The following is a 20,527-nucleotide window of genomic DNA, read 5'->3' as shown; positions in this document are numbered from 1 at the left end:
CCAAACCACTTCAAGATCTGGAGTTAAACGTTTGTTTACAGTGAAGTAGTTTACCTTCATGTGTGTCTATACGTAGCTCAAGGATTGTGTTCCTTAATACTTAAGCTTTTTTTTTTCTTTTTAAGCTTGATTTCATCAGCACCATCACAGTTTAAGTGAATCTAGAATGTTACATGAAAACTCTATATGAGACACTGTTATGACTGAAGTAGAGAGTTCAGCCCAGTCTATCAGGAGTTAAATGATAACTTGCTATGTGGAGTATTAGGATGTACTCACTGGTTACAGCTTTCTTTGCAAGCACCATAGTTTGAAAAGCAGTTGGAAAATAGACATGAACACTTGGATTGGCTAAAAAAACCTATACTGGAGAATTTATTTACTGCTGTTTGGGAAATTCTTTTCTACTTACTTAGTTATTTCATTCCTAATTTATCTTCCGCAGTCATAATCTTCAATGCTTCGTACCTAAATTTCTTTTACATGTAGAATTTTAGGATTTGTTTGCATATTTATTTTCATTTGTGTTTGTCTCTAACATTTTCTTGCAGTAAAAAATGTTGAAATTTTCTTCTGTGGAAAAGTTACCCACCTGTCTTATGTACTATATTGTAAAGCTTGGTTCATGTTCTAACCTTTAAGTGTGTTAAGTCATTGACATATATTTCGGAGAAGCGCTTCCAGTAAACAGCTCAGGGGTGTAGTTAGTGTAGACATCTTTGTCGGCATGAACTTGCCAGTTGATGATGTCTACAACTACATACTTGAAGTTTTATTCCAATTTATTTACATAGACTAGAAATTTTACCTGTTAAACAGAAGGAGCTCATTTCAAGAAAGTAAGGACATTATCCCTGGAGGCATCTGTCGTTTGTGATTGGATAGCTCAAATAACCCAGCCTGGTGAGTGAGCATGGGAACAATGAAGATGTGGAATTGTGCGACCCACCCCAATGACTGAGACAATCATGTTCAAGTGGTGTGTCGTCACCACTGACATCATGGATCTGGGATTAAGGGACTTGGTAACTGCTAATGGAATGAAGGTTTTCTACACAAGGCAATGGGAAAGAGAACCCAAATGAATAGAGGAGGAAAGCACTCCGATCTGCAAAAGAGGAAATGTTTCATAAAGACATAAGAAAATAAAGAGAATTTCAAAAAAAAAATCATTGCAATTCTCTTGAATAAAGTAATTAATTGTTTCTGTGATTTGTTCTTTGGCCCACTCATTCTTTAGAATTAGATTATTTAGTTTCCAATTAATTTTTAGCTTATTTTTCCATGGCTCTTTATTACAAATAATTTTTATTGCATCATGATCTGAAAAGGATGCTTTGACTACTTCTGCCTTTCTGCACTGGATTGTGGGGTTTTTATGCCCTAGTACATGGTCAATTTTTGAGTATGTGCCATGTTCTGCTGAGAAAATGGCATATTCCTTTCTATCACCATTCAGTTTTCTCCTGACGTCTATCATATGTACCATTTGTAAAATTCTATTCACTTCCTTAACTTCTTTCTTGTTTATTTTGAGGTTAGATTTATCAGGTTCAGAGAGGGGGAGGTTGAGGTCTCCCATTATTATAGTTGTGCTGTCTATTTCTTCCTGTAACTCCCTTAACCTCTCCTCTAAGAATTTGCATGCTATACCACTTGGTGCATATATGTTAAATAGTGATATTGCTTCATTGTTTATGGTGCCTTTTAGCAAGATACAGTGTCCTTTCTTATCTCTTTTAATTAGATCTATCTTTGCTTTTGCTTTGTCTGAGATTAAGATTGCTACCCTTGCTTTTCTAACTGTAGCTGAATACAATATATTCTATTCCATCCTTTTTACCTTTACCCTGTGTGTATCCCCCTGTTTCAAACATGTTTCTTGTAAACAGCATATTGTAGGATTATGGTTTTTAATCCATTCTGCTATCTGCTTCCGTTTTATGGGAGAGTTCATCCCATTCACGTTCACAGTTATGATTACTATCTGTGTCTTTTTCTCCATCCTATTTCCCCCTGTTTATGCTTTTATTTCTCCCTTCTCCCTTCCACTCCTCAACAAAGTTTTGCTTTTGACTGCCACCTTCCTCAGTTTACCCTCCCTCTTGATTCCCCTCCCTTATCTTACCTTTTCCCCTTGCTACTTCTTCCCTCCCTTCTGACCACCCCATCCCTTTTCTTTCCCCTTTCCCTTCCTACTGACTGTAGGACAAGTTTGATCTCTGTACTAATCAGGGTATGTTATTCCCTTCTTGAACCAAATCCAATGAGAGTAAAGCTCAAATACTGCTCTTCTCCCTCTCTTCTTTCCCTCTACTATAATATGTTTTTGTGCCTCTTCATGTGATATAATTTACCCTTTTCTACTACTTCCTTACCTCTTCTCCCAGAACCATGCCTTTATATCTCTTATAGTTTTTTGTCATTATATCAGTTATTTTATACTGTCACCCACAGTCCATGAATATCCCTTTCAATTGTCATAATAACTATACTATTCTCAAGACTGACACATACATGTACATATATATGTATATATAACACATATATAAAACAAAGTAGTCCTATATAAGGATGTAACTAATTAGCCTTACTGATTAACTAGGGGTTTTTCCCCTCATTTACCTTCAATGTCTCTCTTGAGTTTTGTATTTGGAGATCAGATTTTCCATTGAGCTCTGTCCTTTTCATCAGGAAGGTCTGGAATGCCCTTATTTCATTGAATGTCCATCTCCTTGCCTGGAAAATTATGCTCAATTTTGCTGGGTAGTTGATCCTTGGTTGTAGTCTGAGCTCCTTTGCCTTTCAGAATATTATATTCCAGTTTCTCCTGTCATTTAATGTAGAAGCTGAAAGATCCTGCATGATCCTGACTGCAGTTCCGTGATATTTGAATGGTTTCATGCTAGCTGCTTGCAGTATTTCTCCCTGACCTGGTAGTTCTGGAATTTGGCTATAATATTTCTTGGAGTTTTCAATTTGGGATCTCTTTCAGGGCGTAATCAGTGGATTCTTTTGGTGATGAATTTACCCTCTGGTTCTAGAACCTCAGGGCAGTTATCTTTGATAATTTCTTGGAAGATACTGTCCAGGCTCTTTTTTTTCCTCAGATAGACCAATAATTCTTAGATTGTCTCTGCTGGATCTGTTTTCCAGGTCAGTTGTTTTTCCAATTAGATATTTTACATTTTCTTCTATTTTTTCGTTCTTTAGATTTGTTTGATTGATTCTTGATATCTCATAGAGTCATTAGCTTCTACTTGCCCAATTCTAATTTTTAATGTTTTGTTTTCTTCCTTTATCTTCTCTATCTCCTTTTCCATTTGGTTAATTTTACTTTTCAATGAGACATTTTCTCCTTTTATATTCTGATTATCCTTAACCAATTCACTGATTTTACTTTTTAAAGATTTGCTTTCCTCCATGAATTTTTTTTCATTTTTTCTTTTACCTCCCTAATTTGGTTTTTAAAGTCCTCCTTGAGTTCTTCCAGGAATGCTTTTTGGTCTGGAGACCAGTTCACTTTCCTTTTTGAGGTTTCAGATGTGGGTGTAGTATCCACGCTGTCATCTTCTGAATTGGTATTTTGATCTTTCCTGCCTCCATAATACGAATCAGTGGTCTTTGAAAATTTCTTACTGTTCTTTTTCATGGTGTTGTTTTTTCCCCTTCCTGGTTTCTAAAGTGGATCTCTGCTTCTGGGGCTCAGGGGGCTCTGTCCAAAGTTTCTTGTATTGGGATCTAGTTTTATGTGCTGTGGCCTCTGGTTTCGTGAGGTGTGGGGGAGGGGTGGTCTGGCTGCTGGGAGTCTCCTTTTCCCCAAGACTGTTCTACAGCACGGGTGGTCTCAGCTTCTTTTTTGTGCTGGTGTCTGCCACTTCCCCTGGCTGTACAAAGCCACTGTCTGGGGCCCTGGCATTGATGTTTGTTAGCTCCACCCCCTGGGACTTAGTTACTCTCGTTGTTCTGCTGAGGCAAGGGCTGCTGGGACACCTCTCTTCCTGCACTAGTCTCCTTCTACCACCACAGGAAGGGCCCTCTCCTCCATTTCTCTTGCTACTGAAGCCCCCCTTCTGGCTCCTCTGTTTCTCCTGAGGTTTTATTCTCTGGGTTTATTCAAGGGAGTGTTGAGAGCCATTTTACCTGAACATCATCGCTCCTGGAAGTTCAAGAAGGTGAGTTTCAAACCTTTAGACTGGGTTGGAGGCCTATGGGCTAGCTGCCCCCGCAGCCACAGGCTCTGCACTCTGACAGACTCCCATCCTGGGCTGAGAGGCCTGGGACTCAATTGTGGCCATAGCCAGTACTTCTACCCTAAGCCTGTTCCTGCTCTGGCATTTCACTCACCCAGAGACTTCCCAGACCAGTAGGTTGGCTGGATTCCTCTGCTGTTCCGTTGGTTTGGTCTGGTGCCTTTGCGTGTGCTGGGTGCTCCTGCCACTCTCCATCTACTAGTGGCTTCTAACTCTCTCAAATCTGTTCAGATTCACTTTTTTAGATTTATCTGACAGAATTTGTGAGAGAGCTCTGGTAGTTCATTCCTTTCACAGCACCATCGTGGCTCCATCCCCATGAGAAACATACATTTTAAACATTATATATTCATGCTGCTTCAACTCAGTAGGTGCCTCGCTGTAGTGAGGTAGTAATATACCAATTCTCACATGGTAAGTATCTTAAACCTGCTCTCTTCTCAAGCCTCCAACCCCAGGCCTATTTCCTACTGGTAGCTGACTTCAGTTTCTACTTTACTAGGAAGATCAAGGCCCTACAAGTTTTCCTCCCCTTCATAGTGGATAGGGCCTTGACTTCAGAAAGACCAGCTTCAAATCCTCCCTGAGACACTTAATAGCTATATGACCTCCTATATCAACAATCTGGCTAGCAGCTGCTGTGAGGGAGTAAAGCCAACAGCCACCAGCTCACAGAATGCTGCAAGCCCAGATCCTTTTCATCTGTTTTACTAAGGAAAACAACGTTAAGGGGTTAACAATCTTACTTTAATCCAGCATACAAATAATATCCACCTAGTTCAAGGGAAAAGGCCAGCACCCTGAATTACAGACCAAATACAATACATAGTTATCAACATCTGAGTCTTCAGCCGGGGAGCTCATTACAACGGCTGGCCCAGAGTCATGCGCCACTCTTGCTGTGGCTAAGAGCTCCAAAAGAACACCAACCTCTGCGCTTATGTATCCTGTTCAAGGCCCCAAGGGCCCTGACCTCACCCAGGCTGGGTGCGGAAAAGTTCCCCACCCCCAATATCAGATACATCACCCCCACATCAGATACAAATCAATGACTCCCAATTGTCTCAGTGCTGAGAAATACAAAAACATCCCACTTTATCTGCCCCATTCAAACAAAGGCCAGAATCATTAAAGGTCAACAGCAAAAAGTCCCACCTTAATTACTATTACACCTCCTGAGCAAGTCACTTAACCTCTTCATGGGTTAGTTTTCTCACCTATAATCTGAAGGAGTTAGACCTGATAGCTTGTAGGATACTTTTCAACTCTAAATCTATGATCCTATGATTCTTCAAAAATTAATCACCTTACTACTTTCATTTCCTTAAAGGACTCAATTCAACCCTCAAACTAGTTCTATCCTTGCTACACAAAAATTGCTATCATGAAAGCAACCAATTGCTTTTTTAAGAAACCATAAAGAATGGGCCTTCCATTCTTACCAAGGCTGGAATTGCCATGTATACTCATGGGCCCAGATTCTACTCCTGATTGACCCAAGAGCTCCAACCGGAGCTGGTCTGTCTTTCATTGAGTAAACTGGTGGTCCATTCTTCCCTGGGGTTCACCATATTGCTGATGAATTTACTGAGGTCATGCAATCACTATAACCCACTGTAGCTCAGAACTTCCAAGCTCAAGACATCTGCCAGCCACAGCCTCCCCAGTAACCTGTATGACAGGTGTGCATCATCACTCCGGCCAGCTGCCTCCTGCCAAATACATTAGCCTTTTCTCAGATCTATCTTTCTGAACATTCTTTGTTTGGTTGGTTTCTATGTCACTGTACTTGTCTGGTTGCTCTCATTCTTTCCTGACTGTCCTCCGGCTCTTCCTACCCTTAGTACTATCGGCCACCCCTGAGGTTCTGTCCTCAGTCTTCTTTCTGGTCTCCCTCACTACCTTTGCTGGATGATCACCAAATCTAAATTGGCTTTTGAGGCCTTCGTCATCTCCAGACTCAAATCTCTAATTACTGATTGGACAGATCTACTTGGTTGGTGTTGAGGTCATCATCTTTCCTCCAAAACATGCTCCCCTTCCTAACTTCCTTATTGGGGGTAACATCATTGATTTCTTCTGTTTAGCAGCTTCTCTTGTTCATTTTAAAATTTTGTTCATTTGATTTTTCTCCCTGTTCTTTTCAATCATGATGCCTAAAGGTTTTCATTTTGTTAGTCTTTTCAATAAAGCTTTTAGTGTTGGTTTTAATAGTTCTATAGATGTGTGTGTTTTGAATTTATCTTTTTCCTCTCTAATTTTTAAGATTCGCTCCATTATGTTTATCTTGGATTTGTTTCTTCTAATTCAAAAAGTTACATATTTAGTTCAGTAATCCTTTTTTCCTAATAAATGTTTATAGAAATAAATTTTTTCCTTTGAGGATTGGTTTAGTTGTATCCAAAAAGTTTTTGGTATGTTCTCAATTATCAATGTCCTTAATACAATTGTTGTCTTTATGCTTTTTTTTGACCCATTCATTATTCAGGATGTCATTATTAAGTCCTCATTTAGGTTTGTGCCTTTTGCTCATGCTCTTATCACTGATCATTATTTTTTATTGTGTCATTGTTTGAAAAGGATGTACTTAATATTTCTGCTTTTTAAAAAATTCTAATTGTTTGTAACCTAGTATGTGGTTTTTTTTTTTATTATTATAAAAGTGCCACTTGATGGTAGGCAACATGTAGATTCTTTAATGTTCCCAATCAGGAAATCCTGTAAGTTTCTGTCCTCTAAATTCTCTCACAGTTAATTCATTTCTGTATTTTTAATTTTATCCTTGTTCTGATTAGTCCAGTTTTGAGAGGAATGTTAAAGTCTCCTGCTATTATTGTGTTACTCTCTAAGTCTTTCTGCAATTCAGTTACTTTTCCTTTATGAACTCAGATGCTATGTTATCTGGTGTGTATGTGTTGAATACTGATATTGGTTTATTTCTATGGTTCCTTTAAGTATAAAGTACTTAATTTGTCTTTTTGTTTATGTTGTGAATTTATTTTTGATTTTTCTGACAGAATGATTGCAATTCCTACTTTTTAAGGAATCATAGCCAATTTTTTTTCCAATCTCTCATTTTGAGTTTATATATTTCTTAGCTTTAGAAATATGTTCCTTGTAAATAATAGATTGTGGGCTTTTGCTCTTTGATCCACTCTGCCACAATCATTTTATTGGATTATTTAGTACAGTCACATTCAAAGTAATGTTAGGTTTTCGTTTCCTTCCATTTGTTTCTTTAGTATTATTTAAATTTAAAAATCTCCCTTCCTCTTTAAAGTAAATGCCTTGTCCCTGAAATTAATTTTTGTGTAAACTACTTGGATACACCTCTATTCCTAGAAGTTCTTTTTCTCCCCCAATTCCCCACTCCTATTTGCCCACCCTTTCCCTAATTTAGGGATTTTACTTAAATTATTTTTAATTTCATATTGATTTTTTTTCTTCTTTTGTCCCTTCTTCCCCATCTCTGTTAAGTGGTTAATTCAAAATTTCCCTTCTTGTCCTCTCCTCTAACTTATTGTTTACTAAATTTTCTTTTAACTTTGTTTTTTCCTAAGTTTTTCTTGTCTTTGTTCTCTTTCTTATACTCTCCTAGTATATTCTAAAATTTTATTCTCTGATTAATGGATTTCACAAAATCACCAAATCACAGAAATGGACATGTATGACTAAAGCTCAACAGAGAAACTGGGGCTAAATATAAAAATCTGAGAATCACTGAGGGGAGATGATAACGGAACCCATGGGAGCTAATGAGATCACCGCATAAAACAGTATATAGCAGTGGCCATACATAAGGATTCCTTCAGGCATATATTGATTTAGAAAAACACATATCAGCATTATTTATGTTTTACTGTGTTTTTGTTAAAGTTTCCCAATTCTATTTTAATCTGGTTCTGTTGCACTTGGGAGTGTTGTGGGTGATATATTCCTGCAGGCAGAAGTGCCTGTCATCTCTGTTAGAGAGCAGGTGTTCTTAACCATTTTAGTGTCATAGTCCCTTTCAGAAGTCTGATGAAACCTATAGATTCTTTCTCAGAATAATGTTTTTAAATGCATTTAAATGCATGAGATTACAAAGGAAACCAATTATATTGAAATAGAAATGTATTTTTTTTTCCATCCAAGTTCACAGATCTCCTGAAATCCACCAACCCTCTTAAAGTCAGTGGATCTCTAGGTTAAGGACTTCTGGTACAGAGGGAAAAGAGAAGGCAGCTTAAGACAGACCCTTAGGAGATACCCACTATTAGTGAGTATGAGAGAAATCAGATAGAGAGGAGAACCACAAGAGAACAGTGTCACAAAAATCTACAAAAGAGAGTGTATCCAGTAGGATATAATAATCAACAATGTCAAAGAATACAAAGAAGTCAAAAAGGATTAAGACTTAGAAAAAGTCACTAGATTTAGCAATGACTTGCTTAAGGACACACATCTAGTGTATACTGGAAATAGAACTTGAACCCAAACCTTTCTGACTCCAAGACCAATTTTCTACACACTATACCATTTGCATATCATTTTCTCTAGTGGATTGTAAACTTAAGAACAGGGGGTCATATCTTATTTTTTTTATCTCCTCCAGCACATAGCAAAGTGCTTTACACAAAGCAGAAACACATTTGCTGAATGAATGAAAATCAAAAGAAGGGAACCTTTCTTCAAGAGTACTTAGATAGATTCATAAAATGGAGGTCCCCAATCTTTTCATGAGGAAGAACTTTTCTATTTTCCCAAAACTTTAATTGTACTTATAAAGGAGAGGGAAGTGAGGAGATAGGCCTGGCTATCTGATCACGTTAACTCTATTACTCAAGAAGTTTCTGTGGCTCTCTATTATCCTTGTTCAGTGTTTCCGACTTTTTGTGACCCCATTTGGGTTTGTTTTTGGTAAAGATACTGAAGTGGTTTGTCACTTCCTTCTCCAGCTCATTTGACAGATGAGGAAACTGAGGCAAACACAGATAAAGTGACTTGCCCAGGGTCACAAAGCTAGTGTCTGAGGCTGGATTTGAACTCAGGTCTTCCTGATTCCAGGCCCTATCTACCCTGTCTACTATGCCACTTGGATGCCCAGCTCCCTATTACTTCTAGGATAAAATACAAGCTTTGTTAGTACATAATCCATTTACAATCTGGTTTCAACTCATTTTTGAAGACTGACTACACATAACTTCCCTCTCATGAATTCAAGGCTCCAGCCAAATTGACCTAGCTGCTGTTCTTCATACAAGGTATCCCATCTTCTGTTTCTATGCCTACCTATGGCTCAAAGGCACTCCATCCTCCCCTGCCTCTGTAATAACAGTGCTTTAACATTGGCAAAGCACTTTATAAATATCTCATTTTTACCCTTATAATCACCCTGGGAGGGAGGTGCTATACTGAGGCAAACAGGGGTTAAGAGTCTTCCCCAAGGTCATATAGCTATGAAGTGTCGACGTTGAATTTGAACTCAATTCTTCCTGACTCTAGGTGTAACACTCTATCCACTGTGCCACTGGAACCCCTACCTCCCTTCAAGATTCAATTCAAGGGGTCATGCCTGGCTCGGCCCCAGGGGCTCCTCCTCCTCTTCCTCCCCGCTGCGGGCACTCCTGTCTCCGCCCGCAGACCCAGACAGCCTGGGCGACTCCTCCGGGAAACTCCGTGGCCGTGGTTGGGGAAGGAAGAAGGCAGCCCTGCCTGCGCCGCTGCCCCCGCCCCTCACCGGGGCGGGTCACCCCACCACCCTTGCTGAGAAAGGGTGGGAAAGAAGGAAGCAGCCGCGGGGGGCACCGCGTTCTCCAAGCCGCCCCGACCCACCTTCAGGTCCTACCTCCTGTCGCCGGCGCCGCCGCCTCAGGATGAAGTGAAGAGGAATCCTGAGCTCAAGATTAAAAAGCTGGAACCAGTGCTTTTGCCAGGAGAAATAGTTGTACATGAAGTCAATTTTGTGAGGAAATGCATTGCAACAGACACAAGTCAGTATGATCTTTGGGGAAAGCTGATATGCAGTAATTTCAAAATTTCATTTATTACAGATGATCCAATGCCATTGCAGAAATTTCATTATATAAACCTTCTCCTTGGTGAACATGTCGTCCCTTTAACATGTATTGAGCAAATAGTAACAGTAAATGACAATAAAAGGAAACGGAAGATCCTAGGCCCCAACCAGAAACTCAAATTTAATCCAACACAAGTAATTATTTATTGCAGAGATTTCAGAATTGTTCCATTTCGCTTTGACGAAGCAGGTCCTGAAGGTGCCAAAAACGCGTGCCTTGCGATAGCTCGGTATTCTCAGCCAACCGATCTCCAGCTACGCTTTGCATCTGAGTACGTTGGGGAAAAATACCACAATCCAGCTAAAAACATCAATGGAATAAACCCAGGAGGTGGAGGAGTAACTGGTGGTAGTAGTAAAAAAAAACTCCTTTATTTGTAACTTTCTCTGATTGGGATAGAGAAATCAAGAGGACAGGTGCCTCACAACGTAGAGTTTGTTCAATTAATAAGTGCTACATGATTTCTACTTGCCTTCCAGAACACTTTGTAGTTCCATCTTCTTTGGCAGATCAAGATCTAAAGCTCTATTCCCATTCTTTTATTGGAAGACGAATGTTATTATGGTGCTGGAATCACTCTAATGGTAGTGCTCTTATAAGAACGGCCCTCATAAAAGATGTATTGCAACAGAAAAAAATAGATCAAAGAATTTGTAATGCAATAACTAAAAGTCATCCACAGAGGAGTGATGTTTACAAATCTGATTTGGATAAGAATTTACCCAATATTCAAGAAATACACGCTGCATTTGTAAAACTTAAGCAACTGTGTGTTAATGAGCCTTTTGAAGAAACAGATGAGAAATGGTTGTCCTCACTGGAAAGTACTGGGTGGTTAGAATATGTAAGAGCACTCTTAAAGCATTCTGCTGAACTTGTATATGTGCTGGAAAGTAAACATCTTTCAGTAATCCTTCGAGAGGAGGAAGGAAGGGACCTGAGTTGTTTTGTAACTTCTCTTGCTCAAGTGATGCTGGATCCTTGTTTTCAAACAATTGTTGGATTTCAAAGTCTGATAGAGAAAGAATGGGTCATGGCAAAATATCAATTCCTAGACAGATGTAACCATTTAAAGAGGTCTGAGAAAGAGTCTCCCTTATTCTTGTTATTTCTGGACTCCATCTGGCAGCTGTTAGAACAATATCCAGCAGCCCTTGAAATTTCAGAAACTTACTTAACAGTGCTGTATGACAGTACACGGATCTCATTGTTTGGCACTTTTCTTTTCAACTGCCCTCATCAACGAGTAAAACAAAGCACAGAATTTGCTATTAGCAAAAATATACAACTGGGTGATGAAAAGGGCTTAAAATTTCCGTCTGTTTGGGACTTGTCTCTTCAGTTTACAGCAAGGGATCGCACCCTTTTTAACAACCCTTTGTACAGTGGAAAGAGTGTACAAAATGTGTACAAAATGGATCAGTGAAATCATTTAAGTGGACAAAGAAAAATTATAGCTCTACGTTGAGAGGAATGCCACCTTCCTTTAAGAATGGAATCATCAGTGACCAAGATTTGCTTCCAAGGAGAAATTCACTAATACTGAAATTGAAGACAGATCTTCAGCAAACTGACAGCCAAAGCATTGATATGGAGCAGTATTTTAGAGACTGGTTTTCAAAACCTGTTGACCTGCATGGTATAATTCTGCCCCACCTCTCTGGAATACACATAAAATTGTGGAAACTCTGCTACTTCCGTTGGGCTCCAGATGCCCAGATTAATAATGGCAGCTTCATTACAACATTTCACAGAGTATCTCTATTGGCAGATGAAATAGATAGCTCAGCAGGAGTCTTCGACACTACAAGAGCAGTCCCATGCAAGCTAGCTCTTCAGACCTGGATCAGAGTAGGATGTACTTTAAAGCAAATGGTCTAAATGTTACATCTGGGACTCTGGAGTTTCTTTCTTCTTCATTTCCATTTTTGCCCACAGGGAACCTTTGCAGAAGAAGCATTTTAGGAACACCATTAAGCAAATTTTCAAGTGGTGCCAAAATATGGTTGTCTACTGAGACTCTAGCAAATGAGGACTAAAATGTAGTATTTTCTGAACATTTGGGAGAAAAATGGTAAATCTTTTTCCTCCAAGTTAACACTGCTAACTGTGGCATCCGAAGCTGTAATAATTTCATGTACAAGAATAATAGTTGAATTTTGCACAAATATTAAAAAGTAAACTGAATCATGCTTCAATAGCACAATTTTCAAAGTAGGCATAAACTTTGGTTTTGATTTTTTCTTTCCCTGAATTTTATAGGTCTGGGCTTATTCCCTGATGAGATGCTAGCAAAAATTTCATTTACTAATTTAGAGGATGAATATGATTATGCTAATCAGATTTTTTTTTTTTGCTGCATCTCTTTTCCAACAACCAAATGAGGTTTCTCTGATTAGCAATTCAAGGAAGCAAAAGCAAATATTTTTTAAAACCCAGAATAACCATATTGCCAAAAATAAGTTGACAAGAGTGGGAGCAAAACTTTGAAACTAGGCTTTAGTGTTTCTATATTTACATACTTCTCTAGTTATGTTATTTCTAATTGGTTTCAACTAATGCTTATATTAGTACACTGTGATCATAATTTATTTTTTCAAATCATCATGTTAAATAAAGAATCTTTAGAACAGGGTTTTTAAATTTTGTGAACTTCTCTTTACTACACAAGAACTAACTTTAAAATGATATGCACTGTTAATCATAAAATGTTTGCTGTAGATAATACAATTATAGCCTTAGAAGTGCCTTTAATTGAAATGAACTTTAAGATATGTATACTACACAGTGAAATGTAATTTCCTTTTAAATAGGATGTTAAAATCCTAATGTGTATTGTAAACATTGTTTTCATATTCAGATTCATAAAACTAACTGGAAATCAGCAAAGCCATTATTTGGAATTTTAAACAGCATAGAGGATTAAGTGCCAGTACATAGAATGCCTTTGAAAGTGTCATTTAGAATGAACCTTTATTTAAGAAAGATCTTGGCAGAAAGATTTAATTTCAATTTTACTAAATCATTGTCACAGAATGAAGTGTTTCTTTTTCTGTTATGCTAATTGTTCATTTTTATATTGGGAAAAATTCATTATATACTGTGAAGATTCAAATTTCGGTTTTTCCCTCTGGAAGGAATATCTGCTATCCTAAGGAAAAGGAAGTATTCATTGTATGTGTCATTGGCATTTTGATAAATTTAATTTTTGATACAATTTTTGATGTCTTATTAGAAAAATTCAGACCACCTAGTCAGATAACGGGTCTAAATAGTCAACAAAGGATAAACAAACTTGGCTCCAAAAGGACCAGAGTGGAAGACACAAGGTCTCTTAAATGCTACTGCTAACTTTGAGCAGGGAAGAGAGAGCCTTTTTTCTGATGTGCAACTATTTTTGTCAGAAACATTGTGAGAAAAGAGACAAAAGTGAAACAGGATTATGGAAACACGGACACAGAAGTGCACTTCACTTTGGGGGTATTTTGTCCCAGCGCCCTAATTAAACTATTGTAATATGCACATATTCATTGCAATAACCTTTCTAGTAGTGGCTTCAACCTTAGCCAAAGACATATTCAAGCCGAAGCTTTGGGTACAAGAGTTCCAATATAGGATCCTGATTTTGAGGTTTTTTTCTATACTTCTTCCCTCTCTCCTCACTCCCTGTTTAAACAGTCATTTTCTTAAAAAGTAGCCAGATTGTTTACAGTTTCTTAAACTGCCAACTCATTTGGGATCTTTAAAATTTTGGATAAGTAAAATAACTAACTAGTCAGTATATTTCACTTTGAAAAAGTGACTACTGGGTGGAGCCAAGATGGCGGCTGGAAAGCAGGGACTTGCGTGAGCTCCCCACCACGTCCCTCCAAAAACCTATAAAAAATGGCTCTGAACAAATTCTAGAACTGCAGAACCCACAAAATAGCAGAGGGAAGCAGGGATCTAGCCCAGGACAGCCTGGATGGTCACTGGATGAGGTCTATGGCGCATGGAGTGGAGGGGAGCAGAGCTCAGCCTGGGAGGCAGCAGGAGCAACCAGACCAGGAGCTGGGCAGGACAGGCCCTAGCACCCTGAATCAGTGAGCTGTGGCAGTTACCAGACTTCTCAACCCACAAAGACCAAAGACAACAGAGAAGGTTAGTGGGAAAAGCTGTGGGGGACAGAGTTCATGGTTGGGCTACTGCCCCAGGGGCAGTGGGGGAGGTGCAGCTACAGAACTACAGCTGCAGTTACTTCCGGCCCCAGGCCCACGTGGTGGGAGGAATTAAGTGGCAGATCAGAGCAGGACTGAAGAGCCTGCTGAAGATTTGCATCAGGTCTCGGTTGGTGGCTCATGAGGACGGAGGAGTGCTAGTGTGGCAGAGCTGGCTGTATAGAAATAGCTCTGAAATCAACGGCGCATCCCCTCAAGCTTGGAACAAAGTACTCTTTGCTCTACAAGCAGTCATACCCTGACGAAAAACTCAAGGGTCAAGTAAGTTGGCTGGGAACATGGCCAGGCAGCGAAAACACACCCAGATTCAGTCTCAGACTTTGGAATCCTTCTTTGGTGACAAAGAAGACCAAAACATACGGCCTGAAGAAGTCAACAAAGTCCAAAAGCCTACACCGAAAGCCTCCAAGAAAAACATGAACTGGTCTCGGGCCATGGAAGAGCTCAAAAAGGAGTTGGAAAAGCAAGTTAGAGAAGTAGAGGAAAAATTGGGACGAGAAATGAGAATGATGCAAGAAAACCATGAAAAACAAGTCAATGACTTGCTAAAGGAGACCCCAAAAAATACTGAAAAAAATATTGAAGAAAACAACACCTTAAAAAATAGACTAACTCAAATGTCAAAAGAGCTCCAAAAAGCCAATGAGGACAATGCCTTGAAAGGCAGAATTAGCCAAATGGAAAAGGAGGTCCAAAAGACCACTGAAGAAAATACTACCTTAAAAATGAGATTGGAGCAAGTGGAAGCTAGTGACTTTATGAGAAATCAAGATATTATAAAACAGAACCAAAGGAATGAAAAAATGGAAGACAATGTCACATATCTCATTGGAAAAACCACTGACCTAGAAAATGGATCCAAGAGAGATAACTTAAAAATTATTGGTCTACCTGAAAGCCATGATCAAAAAAAAGAGCCTAGATATCATCTTTCAAGAAATTATCAAGAAAAATTGCCCTGATATTCCAGAGCCAGAGGGTAAAATAGAAATTGAAAGAATCCACAGATCGCCTCATCAAATAGATCCCAAAAAGAAATCTCCTAGGAACATTGTCGCCAAATTCCAGAGCTCCCAGGTCAACGAGAAAATACTGCAAGCAGCCAGAAAGAAACAATTTGAATATTGTGGAAAAACAATCAGGATAACACAGGATCTGGCAGCTTCCACATTAAGGCTTGGAATATGATATTCCGGAGGTCAATGGAGCTAGGATTAAAACCAAGAATCACCTACCCGGCAAAACTGAGTATCATGCTCCAAGGCAAAATAAGGATTTTCAATAAAATAGAGGACTTTCAAACTTTCTCAGTGAACAGACCAGAGTTGAATAGAAAATTTGACTTTCAAACACAAGAATCAGGAGAAGCATGAAAAGGTAAACAAGAAAGAAAAATCATAAGGGACTTACTAAAGTTGAACTGTTTTGTTTACATTCCTACATAGAAAGATGATGTATATGATTCATGAGACCTCAATATCATAGTAGCTGAAAGGAATATGCATATATATATGTGTGTGTATACATATATATACATATGTGTGTGTATGTATGTATATATATACACACACACAAAGGGCACAGGGTGAGTTGAATATGAAGGGATGACATCTAAAAAAAATCAACTTAAGGGATAAGAGAGGAATATATTGAGAGAGGGAGAAAGGGAGAGAAAGAACGTACATTGGCAAAATTATTGCAAAAAAATAAGGAGGTTTATCAGAATGATCATATGGGATTCTACATTATTACATATTTCTTTGGTACAATATATTTACTGTAGTTGCAATCACATCATTTCTTGTGAGCTGTAGCTAAATGCAGCTTCATTTCACCCACTCTAATCGCCAGGATTTAAAATTTCAGCACTTGTTAATTCTGTGTACAATATAATATGGCACAATAATCATTATAACAGACCAATGAGAACCAATGCAGATTTTCACTAGAAAATGTTATAAAAATAAACTTATATAAAGATTTTTCTATCTTTATAAATCAGTATTGGTAGTACCTAATTTTAAAATTTGTAAAAAAAAAATTTTAAAGTTAAAAGAGATGTATGGGTAAAGGGAGACATCTGTAGAAAATTAGTTAAATCAAATGTTTGAATTCATAATAGTCTCTATACTATATTAACAATGAAGCAGCTTCAAAAAAGGGGAGGAAATAGCTTGAAACAAATGGAAAGGAAATGGATAGCACTTGAAGGGACTAAGAACTGATTTTCAATCAATAAGCTATTACAGATGTTTACATAACAAAAAGGTTCCAACAAACTAACAGTAACCCTTATTTTACATCTAACAGGCTAGGAAAACCTTGACTTTATAAAACAAGACAAAATTCTTAAGACAAGTTATAAAAACATTTCTGCTTCAGTCCAAGAAGCAATAACCATTAAAACAATTTTGTAAAAAGGCAAATTATTCATCAAATAGAAACAACTACTCATTAAATATATAGATACAACACAATCTTAGAAGACCTTTAAAAAATGCAAAAATTTATTGTTCCTGGGAAGTGGTCATTTTTTCTTTTTTTGAATTTTTTTAAAATTTATTTATTATATTTAGTTTTCAGCATTGATTTTCACAAAAGTTTGAATTACAAATTTTTCCCCGTTTCTACCCCTCCCCCCACTCCAAGATGGCCGTATATTCTGGTTGCCCTGTTCCCCAGTCAGCCCTCCCATCTGTCACCCCACTCCCCTCCCATCCCCCTTTCCCTTCTTCTCTTGTAGGGCGAGATAAATTTCTATGCCCCATTGCCTGTGTATCTTATTTTCTAGTTGCATGCAAAAACTTTTTTTTTGTTGTTTTTAAACACCTGTTTTTAAAACTTTGAGATCCAAATTCTCTCCCCTCTTCCCTTCTCACCCACCCTAATAAGTCAAGCAATTCAACATAGGCCACATATGTAACATTATGTATAAGGTAGGTGCATACAACTAGCCTGCATCGTACAGACAGAGCGCATCCACAGATGGACCGAAAATTCCTTTCGATATGTTCTGTCCATAATACTGCTTAAAAACACCAGAGAAAGTTAACATCGATGAGATTATTTATTAGTAATGGAATTAAAAATCTACTACACGTTCCATGCAAATTATTATTTTATTTTTTCACTTGTGAAAATTAAAACCCACAGGCAGGCCACACAAAATCGCACTGCGGGCCGGGCATATTTTGGACAGCCCTGGTCTAGCAGTTCCCAAGGGAAAAGAATGCTGCTTTTGCCATCATCTTGCTCCTCCCCTTTGGGAAGGTTCTGTCCTTTTCCCACCTTTACTGCACCTTTCCCCCTCCCATACCATTCCCATTTAGGAGGAGATTTTTTCCCCTCTTTTTTCCTTTATTGTACTATCATAAATAGGCAAACTTCTGTTTGGATTGTAAACCCTTTGCCCTGGCTTTAGCGTTCCACATGCATATTCATTTCTCTTGTAATAAATTTCACCTAAGTTTCATGAACTTGCGGTTGCTTGCTGACAACTGGTGGCAGCAAATCATAGAGATGATCTTGTGATATAGAGAGTAACAGGGGCACAAAATAGCAGGAACTAGTTTAGTAATCCACAGGGAAGATTTTAAGAGTCCCACATAGAACCTCATCAACTAATTGGGAATCCCTGCTCTAGAGTGTTCTGTGAATTCTCCTCCACTTAATATGGAAAATTGAAACAATGTGAAGTCATAGCAAGAGGCCTAGTGCATTAAGAAGATTATTTGTGTTTAGTTGATTAGCTGCATCCACTCTTTGTGACCCCATTTACAGCTTTCTTGGCAAAGATATTGGAGTAGTTTGCCAGTTCCTTCTTCAGCTTATTTTACAGATAAGGAAACTGAGGTAAACAGGTTTAAGTGGCCTGCCCAGAGTCACAGTGCTACTAAGTGTAAGAGGCCAAATTTGAATTCAGGTCCTCCTGACTCCAGGGCCAGCAACCTATCCACTGTGGCACCTAGCTGCTCCTTGGGAAGATAACAGTTCCATGGCACTCTGCATTAGTCAGACCACGTCTGAAGTACTGTGTTCATTTCTCAGCACTATTAACTTAGGAAAAACATTGATACTCTTGGAATCATTTAGAGGAGTGGGACAAAACTGGGCCAGGATGGTGTAATCTCATAACGAACTTTGAAAAGAGAAGCCTTCAGGTGTGTAACAGATTTCCTCAAATATTTCAAGGCTTTCATATAGATAATAAGATTACAATTCTCCTTCAGTAACTGCCTTACTTTCATATTTATATCTAAGACCTAGCTCTGCCTGGACACAGCATGAACTTTAATGTTTGCTGACTGATTTTTGCTGACCATAGAGGCTCAGAGAAATGGATTGAAGATGCAAAGAGAAAAATTTAGGTTTGATATAACGAAAGACAATTAGGGCTATCTAAAAGTGGAGCAGGCTGCTTCAGAAGGTGGTAGGATCTTTCAATGGAGGTCTTCAATCACAGACTAGATGACCACTTGTTTGATGTTTCAGAGGGGAAGTCTTGGTCAGGTATAAGCTGGACAATTTGGCTCTTCTGGGACCTTCTAACTGTGGAAATAGAAGTAACATTAGCAGAAGTAATACCTCTTACCTACTTAAGAGTAATTGGTAAGAGGTAGACTGGGAGAACAGATTACTTTAGTAAATAGATAGGAATACCATTAGCCCAGTAGGTAACCTTCTACAGGTCCTCCTAAGTCTGTGGCTCCATTCTACCATCTGCCAAACACGCTACAAAAGAAAGGGTTAGGTGACGTCTTTCTCATTTCATGCACAATCTGGTATGCCCAAAGGTCAAGATGAGGAAGAACTCTCTGCAATGGGACGGAGATGACTGATGTGAGTTTTCTATGAAATGCATCAATCAACATGCATTCATTAAGCACTTATCATGCCCCAGAACTGTGCTAAATGCAAGAGATACAAAAACAAAAAGAGAAATGGTCCCTGAAGAACTATTGCTAATTAGAAAATCAGAAGTTTAAAGAATTGCATCTTGGAGAAATGAATAAAGGATCTTTTCTATTTTCAACAAGTGAAAAGAGATAAGGTAACTAAGATCTAAATCAATCTGAATGTCTAACTTTACTATATAATGTGTTTTTCAGAGTTTTCAACAAAGGGGGACATAATCTATTTTCACAATTTTGTTATTCAGTGCTTTCAATAGTTCTTTGGATTTGTACCATATTGCTTTATAGATCATCCAGTCTCTTCTGTGGATTACCTACATTCAGCTGAATCATTCTAGTAGTCATTATGAGTAGATTAAGGGAGGCTGCTGTGTCAGCATACCATTCATATTCACACCTAATGCCATTTTAGCAAGGGGTAGAGTCATTTTGCTTATGTTTACTTTTTCCTACCATCTTAAAATAAAAGCAAAGAGCAGTTTTCTGCATTTTATCCAACAAGAGATAGCTAGGGGCTTAATAATGAAATTTTCAAAAAATGGATCTGCTCAAGGGTCCTTTTGCCATATTAAGAATCTGTTTTTCTGATCATAAGAGCAGAAAGCACCTAGAATTTAAATGTGTTCCATTGGGCAAATCGAATAACTGACTGCTGCTATAATGGATTTCTAAACTATTCAGTGGTTCAGTGGATTATAAAAGATACTAAATTTAGTAAAAGTATAGTATAAAAGATATTAAATTTTCTATGGGGCCTCTGATTCCCATGTTTCCCCCAAGTGACTGGCTTAGACTAATTGAGTCAGTTAACATTGTTTTGGTGGAAAGACCACTGAATTTGCACTCTAACAGAAAGCCAGGATACCTACTAGACAAATAGTACTCCTCTTCCTTTACTGTGGAATTCTCTCTTCCCAGTCTGCCTCTTATCAAGGACACTTAAATAGGAAGTCTTACTTCTACTGTAGTTTTTTGGACTTCATTATGCCCCTAGGATTCTCATCATCAGGAACTATATCATCCTGCAAAACAGTTTCAGTGCTGGTGCTCAAACCTCATCAGTCTCCTCTGCCCTGGGAACCCTC

General features: G+C 38.3%; 1 protein-coding gene across 1 annotated transcript; it reads left to right on the top strand.

The window, feature by feature from the left end:
• Positions 1 to 9,803: 9,803 nt before the first annotated feature.
• Positions 9,804 to 12,366, top strand: LOC118841517 (myotubularin-related protein 10-like). The gene is given in 5 exon segments (XM_036749001.1): positions 9,804 to 9,920; positions 10,021 to 10,668; positions 10,671 to 11,708; positions 11,711 to 12,092; positions 12,095 to 12,366. Coding segments are annotated over 5 exon segments (2,442 nt in total). The 3' UTR covers positions 12,352 to 12,366.
• The last annotated feature ends 8,161 nt before the right edge of the window (positions 12,367 to 20,527 follow it).

This window comes from Trichosurus vulpecula, chromosome 1, assembly GCF_011100635.1.
Source record: "Trichosurus vulpecula isolate mTriVul1 chromosome 1, mTriVul1.pri, whole genome shotgun sequence".
Lineage (NCBI taxonomy): Eukaryota > Metazoa > Chordata > Mammalia > Diprotodontia > Phalangeridae > Trichosurus > Trichosurus vulpecula.
This window is presented reverse-complemented; position numbering and strand designations above follow the sequence as displayed.